The 12,857-nt window shown below is 42.5% G+C and overlaps 1 protein-coding gene across 2 annotated transcripts in view; it reads right to left on the reverse strand.

Annotated features, from left to right (window-relative positions):
- Nucleotides 1-10,925: 10,925 nt before the first annotated feature.
- The window catches only part of UVRAG (UV radiation resistance associated), a 128,752-nt gene continuing 126,820 nt past the window's right edge, over nucleotides 10,926-12,857 (reverse strand). For both annotated transcript variants that reach the window (XM_034759150.1, XM_034759151.1), the window contains exon 14: nucleotides 10,926-11,037. In XM_034759150.1, the coding sequence (XP_034615041.1) occupies nucleotides 10,942-11,037 (96 nt within the window). In that variant the 3' untranslated portion in view covers nucleotides 10,926-10,941. The remainder of the gene's footprint in view (nucleotides 11,038-12,857) is intronic.

Here is a 12,857-nt window from a genome sequence, read left to right on the forward strand (position 1 = left end):
TTGTTACTTTTTACATCACTGCAGCACATCTACACTAAGTTTGCACAGGTGGTGCAACCAGCTCTAATCTGTGCACAAAAAACTCAGTGTAGACAAACCCCAAGGATCTCAACCTTGAAAGAGTAATTCATGACTGAAGTTCTCAGTACAGAGTTGATGGCAATGGACTAAGAAGAGACCGTTACTCACCTTCTTGTAACTGTTGTTCTTCAAGATGTGGTGTTCACGTCCATTCCAATCAGGTGTGTGCGCGCTGCATGCACGGTGGTCGGAAATTTTTTCCCATAGCAGCTCCTGTCGGGTTGGCCAGGGAGCCCCATGGAGTGGCATCCTCACGGCACTCAATATACGACCCTGCTGACCCAACCCCACTTTGGTTCCTCCTTGCCGGCTACTCCGACCGAGGGGAAGGAGGGTGAGTACTGGAATGGACCTGAACAACACATCTCGAAGAACAGCAGTTACAAGAAGGTGAGTAACTGTCTTTTCTTCTTCGAGTGATTGTTCACGGAGATTCCAATCAGGTGACTCCCAAGCTCTCCCACTGGGGTGGGGTCAAAGTTAAGGAATCACTGACCGGAGCACTGCTCTGCCAAGAGCTGCGTCATCTCAGTATGCTGGGTGATGGTGGCAAATGCATGCACCGAGGACCAGGTTGCCACTCTGCAGATCTCCTGGATGGGCACCTATGCCAGGAAAGCGATGGATGAGGTTTGAGCTCTTGTCGAGTGGGCTGTAATAGCCGGGACTGGGACCTTGGCGAGGTCATAACAGGTATGGATGCAGTCTGTAATCCAGCAAAAGATGTGTTGTGAAGAGACCGGAAGCCTTTTCATCTGGTCTGCCACCGCTACAAACCGCTGGTTTGACTTTCTGAAAGGCTTTGTGTGCTCAATGTATAATGCTAGCGCTCTCCGCACATGTAAGAGTGAAACCTCTGCTCCTGTGCATTGGCATGTGGCTTGGGATAGAAAACTGGTAGAAAAATGTCCTGGCTGAGGTGGAATTGGGATACAACCTTGGGCAGGAAAGCTGGGCGTGGTCTGAGCTGTACCTTCTCCTGGTGGAAGATTGCGTGGCGGGGGGGGGGGGGGGGGGCAGATGTTAGTGCTTTTAACTCCGACACCCCCCTGGCCGATGTGATAGCAACCCGAAAGGCCACCTTCCACGAGAGATACAGAAGGGAACGTGTAGCCAGTGGCTCAAATAGGGCTCCCATTAGTCTAGCTAGGACCAGGTTGTGATGCTCTGTACCGCAGGGGAACATCCAGCACCCCCATGTTCATCCTTGTAAAATGATTGTATGGTACCCAATGCAAAGTTTGTCATGTCGGGTGTCTTTGAAAGGCTCATGATGCACTGAGCATTGCTGTTATAGTAGTGTTATAATAATATTATAGGTTATAATTTCATGTATGTAGTTATGAGGCTGAAAATGTAGACTCACGGCTTAAAATAATCCCAGGCAAAAACTCTCCAAGAGCAGAGAGGCAGTTCACACCTCATCAGGGCAGGTATGGGACAAACCCAGCCCAGCCTCACAGGAACAAAGGACGCTGACCTAGACAGCAACAAAAGGATCTGTTAGACTCTCGAATGAGTCACCCTCCTTCCTTTGGCCAGTTTGGGACTGCGATGAGGTAATACTCACCTGACTCTGGGGGTGGGGGGGCAAAACCAAGAGGGAGGAAAGAACATGATAAAAGGGAGAGACGTTTGCCATGCTCTCTCGCTCTTCCACCTACATCTACAGACACCGCCACCAAGCAACTGAAGTGTTGATCAAAGGGGAGAGCCTGGCTGAAGAGCAACCAGTCAGCCTGGGGTGAGACACATCTAAGTTTGTAAGGGCACTGAAAGTGTTAAGATCAGCTTAGAATGTGTTTTGCTTTTATTTCATTTGACCAAATCCAACTTGTTATGCTTTGACTTATAATCATTTAAAATCTATCTTTCATAGTTAATAAATCAGTTTGTTTATTCTACCTGAAGGAGTATGTTTGGTTTGAAGCATGTCAGACTCCCCTTGGGATAACAAGCCTGGTACATATCAACTTCTTTGTTAAACTGACAAACTCATATAAGATTGCAGCATCCAGTGGGCATAACTGGACACTGCAAGATGGAGGTTCCTAGGGCTGTGTCTGGGACTGGAGATATTGGCTAGTGTCATTCAGTTGCACAATCCAAGCAGGTTACATGCCAGAGGCTGTGTGTGAACAGCCCAGGAGTGGGGATTCTCACAGCAGAGCAGGGTAAGGCTGGCTCCAAGAGTCAAGGATTGGAGTGACCTAGCAGATCACCACTCCAGATAACACCAGAGGGGAACGTCACACAAGTTGAGGTCCCAAGTCAGTACTGGTGGGCAGGACTGTGGGTATGGCCGTTCCATGCCCTTAAGGAAAAGGCCCGCCATAGGGTTGGCAAAGACTGAACGCCCCAACTCTCCCGGGTGGAATGCTGAGATGGCTGCGAGGTGTACCCGGATGGATGATCCGGCCAGGCCTTGCCGCTTCAGCTGCAGTAGACAGTCTAGGATGAATGGTATAGATGCCTTAAGTAGGGATATGCGACTGCGATTGCACCATCATGAGAACCTTTTCCATTTGGCCAGGTAGGTGGCGCTGATGGAAGGCTTCTTATTCCCAAGTAGCATCTCCCTCACCAATCCCGTTCATTGGAGCTCCCTTGTGTTTAACCATGAAGCTTCCACACCGTGAGATGGAGGTCCGGGTGAAGCAGGCAGCCATGGTCCTGTGTAACCAGATCAGGGAGGAGTGGCAGTGCAATCAGGGTGCCCACTGACAGGTCCAGAAGTGTGGTGTACCAATGTTGGCATGGCCACACAGGAATCCACAGAATTACCTCTGCCTTGTCCCTGCAGATCTTGAGGAGAACGTTGTGGACGAATGGTATCGGAGGGAAGGCATACAGTAGATGGTTCTCCCAGTGCATCGTGAACGCGTCCAAGAGAGATCCCAGACGGTGCTTTTGGCAGGAGCAAAATGTTGGACACTTCCTGTTGCTCCTGGTGGCAAATAGGTCTACCTGGGGAAACACCCACCTTTGGAAAATGGAATGCATGACATTCGTCCAGATGGAACACTTGTGACTTCTTATGGGACACCAGGGATGTTGACCGGTGCCGGGGTGCCGCACTGTGCTGCGGTGCCGGGGATCTTCGGTACCGAGGGTCTCTAGCACCAGAGTACTTCCTCGGTACTGGTTCGCGGACTGACACTGGGGCACTCCGCACTGAGCTTGGGCCCGGGACTTGGTGGTCAGGTGCCGCTGGACGGGGTGCGGGTTCCATTAATAGCTGCTTCAAATGGAAGTTGCATTCCTTCCTAGTCCTGGGCTTGAAAGCCTTACAGATCTTACAGCGCTTGGACTGATGTGCCTCCCCAAGACACCTCAGGCATGAGTCGTGAGGGTCGCTATTGGGCACAGGCGTCTTGCATACACCACAAAATGTAAATACTTGGGCTTGAGGCGTGCCCGGAGCCCAAGACGGGGTGAGGAGAAAACAACCCACTCACTATGACTACCCTAACTACTGAACAATAAACTAACTACAAAACAAAAAACTATGTAGAACTAAGTAACAGCTAAGGGAACACTTGCAAGCAAGTGAAACACTGTTCCAATGCCGCCACAGATGGTAAGAAGGAACTGAAGGGGGTGGGTCGGGTCAGGTCAGAGGGGTCATATACTGAGTGCCAGGAGGGCGTCACTCCAAGGGGCTCCCTGGCCGACCCCACAGGAGCTGCTAAGGGGAAAGTTTCCCCACTGTGCATGCGGCGCGCGCACACCTGATTGGAATTGGCGTGAACAATCACTCGAAGAATTATTAATTTACAAATGGATTCGCTGAACTGATACGTTGCCTTAAAAGTGGCGTTTTAAAAATGAACCTGATCCATGCTAAAATTCAATTCTTTTTTAGTTTGTGATTTTTCCCCCCCCACTGGTCCTGGGCCTTCTTTCCATAGGAAAGAACTGGAAAGAGCACTGAAGAGGAGTCATTGATGCCACATTATCAGAAAAACACTGCCATTAATGCAGGTCACTATTGCATCAGTTAACAGTTGTGTAATTTCAACCAAAAAATAAGACCCTTGAAAAATGATCCTATTAAAAGACAAACTAAAATCAACATGAATACTGAAGAAGTTTACAAGAATAAGTTTGTGGTATAGATGAAAGTCTAAAATTCAGTAAGACTTGTCTACATGGTTAAAGAACAGCAAGTGAACAAGAAAAAGGAGAGGAAGCAGAAGTGCAAACAAATTGGTAACTAAGAAAACCAAGAAAGACTCTCTCAAACTGCTCCCAATCTCATGTTGAAAGTTGAGGGACACCTGGAAAAGTCTTGACAGTTACCCCATGTCTGTTGCATAGGGTATGTCTATCAAGTCAGCATATCACTTGATAGGCTGACCTATCGAGTGACTTGCCAGCAATAGCCTGCAAATCTCCATTTTAACAGCTGGTGTTGTATGTGTGCTTTATATCGAGAGCCAGATATTTTCCAAACACACACTGGGTATTTGCCCTCATGTGAATAAGTGCACAACAGCAAGTGCCTGACTTTGAAAATCTAGTCCATAATTTCTCCCTTGAGCTATGCTTCCTGAAAAGAACCATTTCCATTTATTTTATAAGGAAGTACTAAGAAGTATTGTTTAGAATCATTAGCCCTAAAAAAGAATGACTATGCATGCAAGTCTTAGAGGTGAGAAGGAAATGAGGCATAGATATTCATTGGGGTAATTTGATACCCCCAGAGAACCATGCCTAATATTCATATATGTTTTGAAATATCACCTAGCCAAAAAATGTATTTTGTCTTGCTAATGACCGTACATCACACTAAGGAAATACCTGTCTGTGTAAAGACAATGTCCCTAAAGGATAATGAAGGCTTGCATCACTAGTACTTCAAAAGCCTACTATATATAAAAAGGGGGAAAATAGGATATCTAGTACTATGTTTATATGACTAAATTTACTCCTGTTTAATAATAGTCCCAAACACATTACCTCATCCCTGCTCAACCAAGATTGGAAATTTTGATCCTGTCTACACTGTTACTAAATTGATTCAAACCTTACAGAAATCATGCTAGACCCCTCTCTTTCCACAGATCTAGCGTGCCCAGTGGTCGACAACCCTGGATCATATTAGCACTGACATAACAGATACATACTATATAAATAACCAAGATATGTTTTCCTCCTTTCTGACTTGTTAGGAGGTCAGAGCTAGCAAAGGGAGAAAGCTTTAGGCTGTGAGCCAATTTCACGGCTGATCTAACACTGCCGAAATCAGTTGAGTTACACCAGGGATTAATTTGGACCTGAGACGATAAAGTAGAATTTCAATATTCTGTAGATTTAGTGCCACTGTAGCAATGCTTTTGATTGTATTCATCTAGATGCTTATTCCCATTTATGTAGTTTATTATGACTTTTCTATTTCTGTATTTTTCTTCTCTATTGCCAAACATTCTCTTTCAACCTTAGTCTCCAAATGTAATTTTAGTTAATATGGGTCCGTTACTGATTCATGTTTTCGAAGAATTAACAAAGTATAATACTCTGGTCAGTTAAGGGAGACAAAAAGAGGGTGGTAATGACCTAATCACTGGCCTGGAAGAGACGGATCTTTCTTTCCACAAAATGGCACATCAGGGCTGCCAGAGGGCCATTGTGCACAGAGAGAACCAATGACTTACAAGGTATCAGGGGCTGGTTTCTTTTTTTAAAAAAGGTTCTGGTTGCTATATTGCCTATTTTATTGTGGAAGGTTCCTGAAATGCAACTGAGATCAAGATACACCTTAAGGCTGAGAAATGAGAGAAAACTCTATAAGCAAGTACCAAAATAGCCTCACCAGCTTTCAGACTCAAGCCTCTCCCCATTTGCTACAGGATTTTATTATTACCATCAAAAACTTTGCTCTATGGTACCACTCCATCCCCCACATTCCCATATTCCACGGGTAGTTTGACTCTTAACACAACATCTCATGCTTTTTTTTTTTTTTTTTTTTACACCACCAGTGTACACTGTGGACTGTACTGTTCTATACTTCCACTAGGGTTTTTACTATTATTCATTTGATGTGGAAGGTGCTCAGATACTACAGTGATGGGCAGCAACACAGATCTCCTGATACATCCGGGTTGTTAAAATCAAAAGAAAATCAATGTCTCAGTAAGCTGAACCACTTTACATCAAATGCAAAGAAAAAAGGATGCTTTTAAATAGCATTTCCTCTGAATGGTCTGTTTGGAGCCATGCAACAGACCCAGAAATGTTAAGCAGGTTATGACAATCACAGTGCTAATGGGTTAGTGCTCCTAGGAAAACACTGGTTTCCTTTAGAAAGGACTGGAATGAAGAACTCATATATACTACTAGTCTTACTTTGCTGAAATGGAAACTTTCAGAGTAAGGTAACTTGTTGGGTTCACTGGAGCAGTAAAGGAGCCTGCATTTAATCAACTCAGAGCACCACCATGTGTCCCTATAGCAAAAGAAAAGTCAGCAAGGGTAAGAAGTGATTTATGAAAGTGACAATGCATGGAAAAACCTGCTTAATGTAAGAGGCTTGTATAACATATGTACTTTATACTCCCGATGCCTCTGTACGATCTTTAAATCTACCGAGAAAAGTAATTAAATTCATACAACATGGCTGACTGCTTAGCAACATGAACTACGTGGAGCACAATTCACCTATTTTCCATGGACTGCACTGGCTTCTGATTTGCTTTATAATTCTGCTCAAGGTGGTGATCAATCTAAAACCATGTATCATTTGGGTCTTTGGTTCTTTACAGAGTACCTATCTCTTCTTAGACACTAAGAACACATAAGAGTGGCCATACTGGGTCATACCAAAGGTCCATCCAACCCAGTATCCTGTCTTCCAACAGTGGCCAATGCCAGGTGCCCCAGAGGAAATGAACAGAACAGGGAATCATCAAGTGATCCATCCCATCGCTCATTCCCAGCTTCTGGCAGACAGACGGTAGGGACATCATCCCTGCCCATCTTGCCTAATAGCCATTGATAGAGCTATCCTCCATAAACTTATCTAGTTCTTTTTTGAACTCAGTTATACTTTTGGCCTTCACAACATCCCCTAGAACAAGTTCCACAGGTTGACTGTGCATTGCCTGAAGAAGTGACATACAGTAAAGGAGTTAAAGTACATAAATTTTAAATTCCTGTGGAGATTTTATTATCCACCTACTTCCTCCTTCTTCTCCTTGTCCCATCAGTCAGGGTCAGCAACTCTTGTTAGTCTCCTAGCACACTTGTCAAATGTGTCTTTAAAGACAACAACCTTCATCGTGTCCTCCTTCAGCATCTCGAACCACCTTTTTCCTAGGTCTTCCTTGTGTTTTGTCCCTTGACTACTAGCTCTTTACTATAGCCAACATATCCCACATTTCACACGACCCAGACATCATAAGAATGGCCATATTGGGTAAGACCAATGGTCTAGCCTAGGAACCGGTCTTCCAACAGTGGCCAGTGCCAGATGCTTCAGAGGGAATGAACAGAACAAAGCAATTATCAAGTGATCCATCCAGTTGTCCAGCCCCAGCTTCTGGTAGACAGAGGTTTAGAGATACCCCAGAGCATAGGGTTTTGGTCTTGACCATCCTGCCTAATAGCCATCTCAGGTGATACTCCCTCAACTTTTCCATAATAGGGGTTACCTGCATCATAGCTCGTACCATTTCCTTGCATAGTCTATCAGCTCTAGTCTTACCCAGTATCCATCTATGCATTCTCATTTTGGCAGTGTGAAGTAGTAGTTCTCTCTATTTCTCACTGGTTGGCAGTCAGACCCTTACGTCATGACTGGTCTAATCACGATCATACACATTCTGCTCTTTAGTTTACTTGGTATATTCTTATTGCAGAAAATTCCCATCAACTCTCTCCATTTACGTTAAGTGCTCTTTCTGCGGCTCCTAAACCTACATCCACATTCCCATCACTACTCAACACCGAAGCAAGTTATTTAAATTGTTGCATAGACTACCCCATACCATCTTGTTTTACGGGATTCTTATTGCCCTCTCAACGAAGCATGACATGTATTCCATCTTTTGCCTGATTCATAAGCCATTTTCTTCAAATATACCCTGTGATGCGGTTTAAGAAAGGTGACCATTTATATCACTGTTAGATATAAGGCAGGCTCTGTCCCCTGAGGCAGAAATGTAGCAGCCTGCTTACCTATGTTCCTTCATTGCAACGAAGCAAGCAGCTGTTTTGCCAGCGTTGGAAATGCAATCAGCCAGTGCTATCCTTTAAATTGCCTGGAGGCTCTTTTTATAGCAGGTAACAGGAATTGGATTGAAATAAAATTCAGTCAGTTTTTGCTTGAGAGAGGAAAAGGTGTGGAAGAATAAGTGTCAGCTCTGTGCATTCCTACAAAACTGTTTCAATGTTTGAAATAAAACACTTCTTGATATGAAAAAAACATTGTTAATGGTGCTATTGATAGTTATTTGATCTCATTCTCTGAGGCAGAAATGTAGCAGCTTACCTACATAGTAACATTGTTAATGTTCCTATTGTTAGTTAACTGTTCCCATTCTCAGTCAATTCCCCCAGGAGCATAAAACCTGTAAAAGTTAAGACGTCTTTACATTGCCAGAGTGATGTAAAGGAGCCTTATTATAAATGACAGTAAGGGAATCCTCAGCTAAGATGATGATGTGCGCTCTCACTTTTTTCCTGTGCCAAAGTGGCACAATGGGATTAGATTACAGCTCAGAATTTAATTTTACTTACCCATTAAAATAAAAGATTGAGGGCAAATAAAACATTTATCAAGCAGTCAATATAATGTCAGAACAATCAGAACCAAGCACTTTCTGAAGTACCTAGCCAAGTCCTTTTGAAGTTACCAAAAGGATATTCGTCCTTTTGTACAACGTGAACGGCCTTCACATTGTGCATCAAAAAGCTATACCAACTTCTCATGCTCAAGAATTCCCTACAAAACTGCATGCGGATGGGGACAAATTATTTTGCACATCTTGCAATGCTGTTCTCAATCATGACCGATCGTTTAATTGTGGATCATTTTGTATAAAAAAAACAAATATTTTGAAAAATCAAATACAGAATTTTCAGAATTTTAAAATATTGTGCACAGAATTTTTATATTTTGATGTAGAATTTTTATTTTTTGGAGCAACATTCTCCCAGGAGTAAACCAGTCACATAACCCTCCAGGGTTCTAGGTTCTTTTCTAGTTCATATTTATCTTCATAACATGTCATCAGTGAAAATGCTGCTCTGTGGAGCTTCTCCCCTAATTTCTTACGTCAAGGCGTCCATTACCAATTACAAACAGGAACGGGTTTAAAGCTGATTCTTGATGCAGACATACCCTCACAGTGAATGACTCACTGTAGCCACAGCTGCTTCTCACTATTGTTGTGCTACCTTCCTATGTGTCCACAATAGTCTGAACACGTCTCCAGCAGACAGCATGACTGCAGGCACCACAATAACAATTCTCTAGAAACTCTGTCATAAGTCTGCTCTAAATCCAAAACCATTAAGTGCAATTCCTTGAGTTTCTCCCTATACTTCTACAATATTCATGTGCAAACACTGCATCCACTGACAACATTCCTGGCATAAACCCAAATTGGTTGTCAGTTCCTTGATGCTCCAGTTCCTCATGAAATCTTTCCTCGATAATTCTTTCCAGCCATTTCATTGTGTGACTCGTCAGGTCAGTAATTGCTACATTCTTGCATGTTTCCTTTGTGCTTGAATGTAGAGACCAATGTGCTCTTCCCCTACTCATCAGGCATTTTTCCAATTGAGAATGAAGTTGAAAAAGTTAATCACCACCACTCCCTCACGGCCTAATGCTTTAATGCCTCAAATGGCGAACTGTCAGGTCCTGCTGCTTTCCCACATTTCATCATCTTTAGCACTTTTTGAGTCTCCACCATGGTAATAGGTCTTGTGAGGCTTCCCCTCAATGGTTTCTTCACTGAGCAGTTTCTCATAAAAGCACTGCCACGTCCTAATGATCCCACCATCCTACACTAGTACTCTTCCATTTTCATCTTTAACCCACTTTACAGCTCAAGTCCTCTGTGCTTCTTTGCCTAAACTTGGCTAATCCATATTTTCCCCTTCCTTGTTTAGTAGTCTTGCATATAAGGCTTTAAATGCCTGACCCTTACTTTCCACAACCACTGTTTTTGCTATTTTCTTTATCAGCTGGTATTCTTCGTAACTTTCCACTGTTCTTTCTGTCGTTACTCAAACCCTTTTCCCTCCTCCTTTACTGCCTCCTACACATAGATGGCACCACCACCATAGTTCCATGTCATGAAATTACCCTCCTTTTGTTGGCCACAAGCAGCTTATGCCCTTTCTGTAACATGTTTGGATATTTCCCCCCAGACCTAGGTGGTATCATCATGGTCAGTCATTGGACAATCTCCATGGAACCTCTTCCTTAAATCTCAGACTGACGTCCCTATCCACAAGCCTCCACCACTTTAGCCTTTGTTCTGCAGCTCTTTTTGTTCCCCCACTAGCCTTTTCACCCATAAGTCCATTACAAGCAATCTATGCTGCTCCGCAATCGTAGCTCCTGGTATCACTTTACAGTTTGACATTTTTTCTCTCTCTTCTTCTTGTCAGAAAATAATTGATTGGGAACCTGTTGGCACTGCTCTTGTATGTAATTAAATGGTCCTCCCTCTTTACAATGTATGTATTGGCAACAATCAGGCCGTGGGCTCTGGCTGACCCTAAGATATCCTCACCAGCTTCATTTTTGGTTCCAAAGCCTCATTTTCAGTGACAATCGCCATAGCCCTCCCTGTGTTCTCCCTACTTTTGTATTACTTAAGTTAATTGGTGAAACAGAGGCACTTACCATCTGACCATTAGCCCATGCTCCATGAAGTTTTTCAGGTTAGGAAGAGTTTGCCTTAGGTCTGGCGTACCCAATCCATGTTGATATCTAAGCTACAAAGAAAGAATTGTTAAAATTAGTAGGGCTTGCTGAGTACTAGACTGTATATCAAAGGTGGAGGAATAAAAAGCAGCATAACTAATTTACTAGCTTTGCAAATTAGAACCGAAGGATAACCAATCCATTCAAAATGGGGAAAAAGGAAGAACTGTAAATATGCTCTTCTTTAGTTAGGAATATTTTAAATGTAAACTGAATCCATAATAATGGGTTAAAAACGCCTCACTGACTTGGATAAAATAATCAGTTCATCTGATCATTAATCCTTGTTACATAACTACTTTGTTTCGTGCCTACAGCATGAATGTGCTCTCCTTGTAAAATAGGCTGATAAAACATGGGCCGGGGCTTATATTTCAGTACTGCATTCCTACATTCATAGCTTTAACAAAAGCAGATTGTTTACACATGGGTATTCTCAAACTATTAAAATAATTCTATGCTAAATAGTATGCGATATAATTTTAGTACAGTGTGTTAGTTAACCCTGTAGGTAATTCCCCAACACGTGCCACTTAAATGAGCCCCTGTGATCTATTTATAATCAACAAAATTAGGTAAGGCTGTATTGTGTCTATTTCACTGCAGCTGCACTATCTACTAGTTCTGTCAAACTTGGCATCACAAATAGAGATACATTATAGCACAACGTAGCTGTAAAGTCTTTAAAGTAATAAAAAAGGGGGGAAAGTGTGTTTCTTGCTAACTCACCTAAAGATTACTTGATTAAAGTATAACTCATGTGTGTGTCAACTGACCAAAGAGGCTCATGGCTAAGTGCACTGTTTCTTATCAAATTGTGAAATGCTTCAATCCTCTATCGCTGATAAATGATAAAACTGAAGCACACACTTAATTTAGCTAGCATAATGTCAGTGACCAGAAAATACTAAGTATCCACTTGGAAAATCATTAGTGGTCCTGAAACTAAAAATCAGGGCCTTTTCGGATTAGTGCCTTTGGATTATGAAAGACCATTAGGGTCTTAATTTGTATTACTGAAGGCAGCTTCTACAAATGCAAACTTGATTAAGTTGAGTAGTTCATTTGTTAATGCACACTCAACTGTTGCCAGTGGGGAAGCGGGGGGAGGGAGGGGGAGTTTGACAGGCTGCAAGAATATTTTAGACAATGAACTCTGAGTGGACAATGCTGGATAAATCTAAATCTGTAACCTACATGCCATAATCCAATTAAATTACTACCTGGGTATCTGGTCTTGAACAGCCACTATCAAAAGAAAAAAATCTGTCTCACTTCATAACACACTAAATGCCTTTTATTACACAATAGATAAAATATTTTTAAATTACACTGTTAAGTATTTGTGCTTATTAAACTGTTTCACACTATTCTGCATTGTATTTGCTATAGCAGTTTCCTAGAAGTTCATGCCCAATATTAGTTCCTACATTCTAAACCTTCAGGGAGGCTTTTGGAGTCAAATTTATCCTCCTGCCCTGGATTATACTAGGAAAGACAGCCCTAAAATTAAACTGTTAGAACACAATCTGTTGGAATAAGCCAGTCTCGGTTTGATAAATGTTTACATTTAATGAACATTGCCATAAGTAGGGTTCAAAGTCATATTAAAAAAAACCCTGCATTTCTGAGAAATAACTGCTTCGCACCTGCACACAGGCACTGATTCAGTAGGTATTTTGAAGTCAAAGTTACACAACTGCTTAAATATCTTGTTGAATTGGGGCGTAAATGAATATATGAAATGAAAACAATGGAGATTGAGTATGCTCAAATCAGCAAATAATTCTTACTTGATAGTTTTCTTTTTTAAAAATACAAATTTTTTCCT

This window comes from Trachemys scripta, chromosome 1 (genome assembly GCF_013100865.1).
Source record: "Trachemys scripta elegans isolate TJP31775 chromosome 1, CAS_Tse_1.0, whole genome shotgun sequence".
NCBI lineage: Eukaryota > Metazoa > Chordata > Testudines > Emydidae > Trachemys > Trachemys scripta.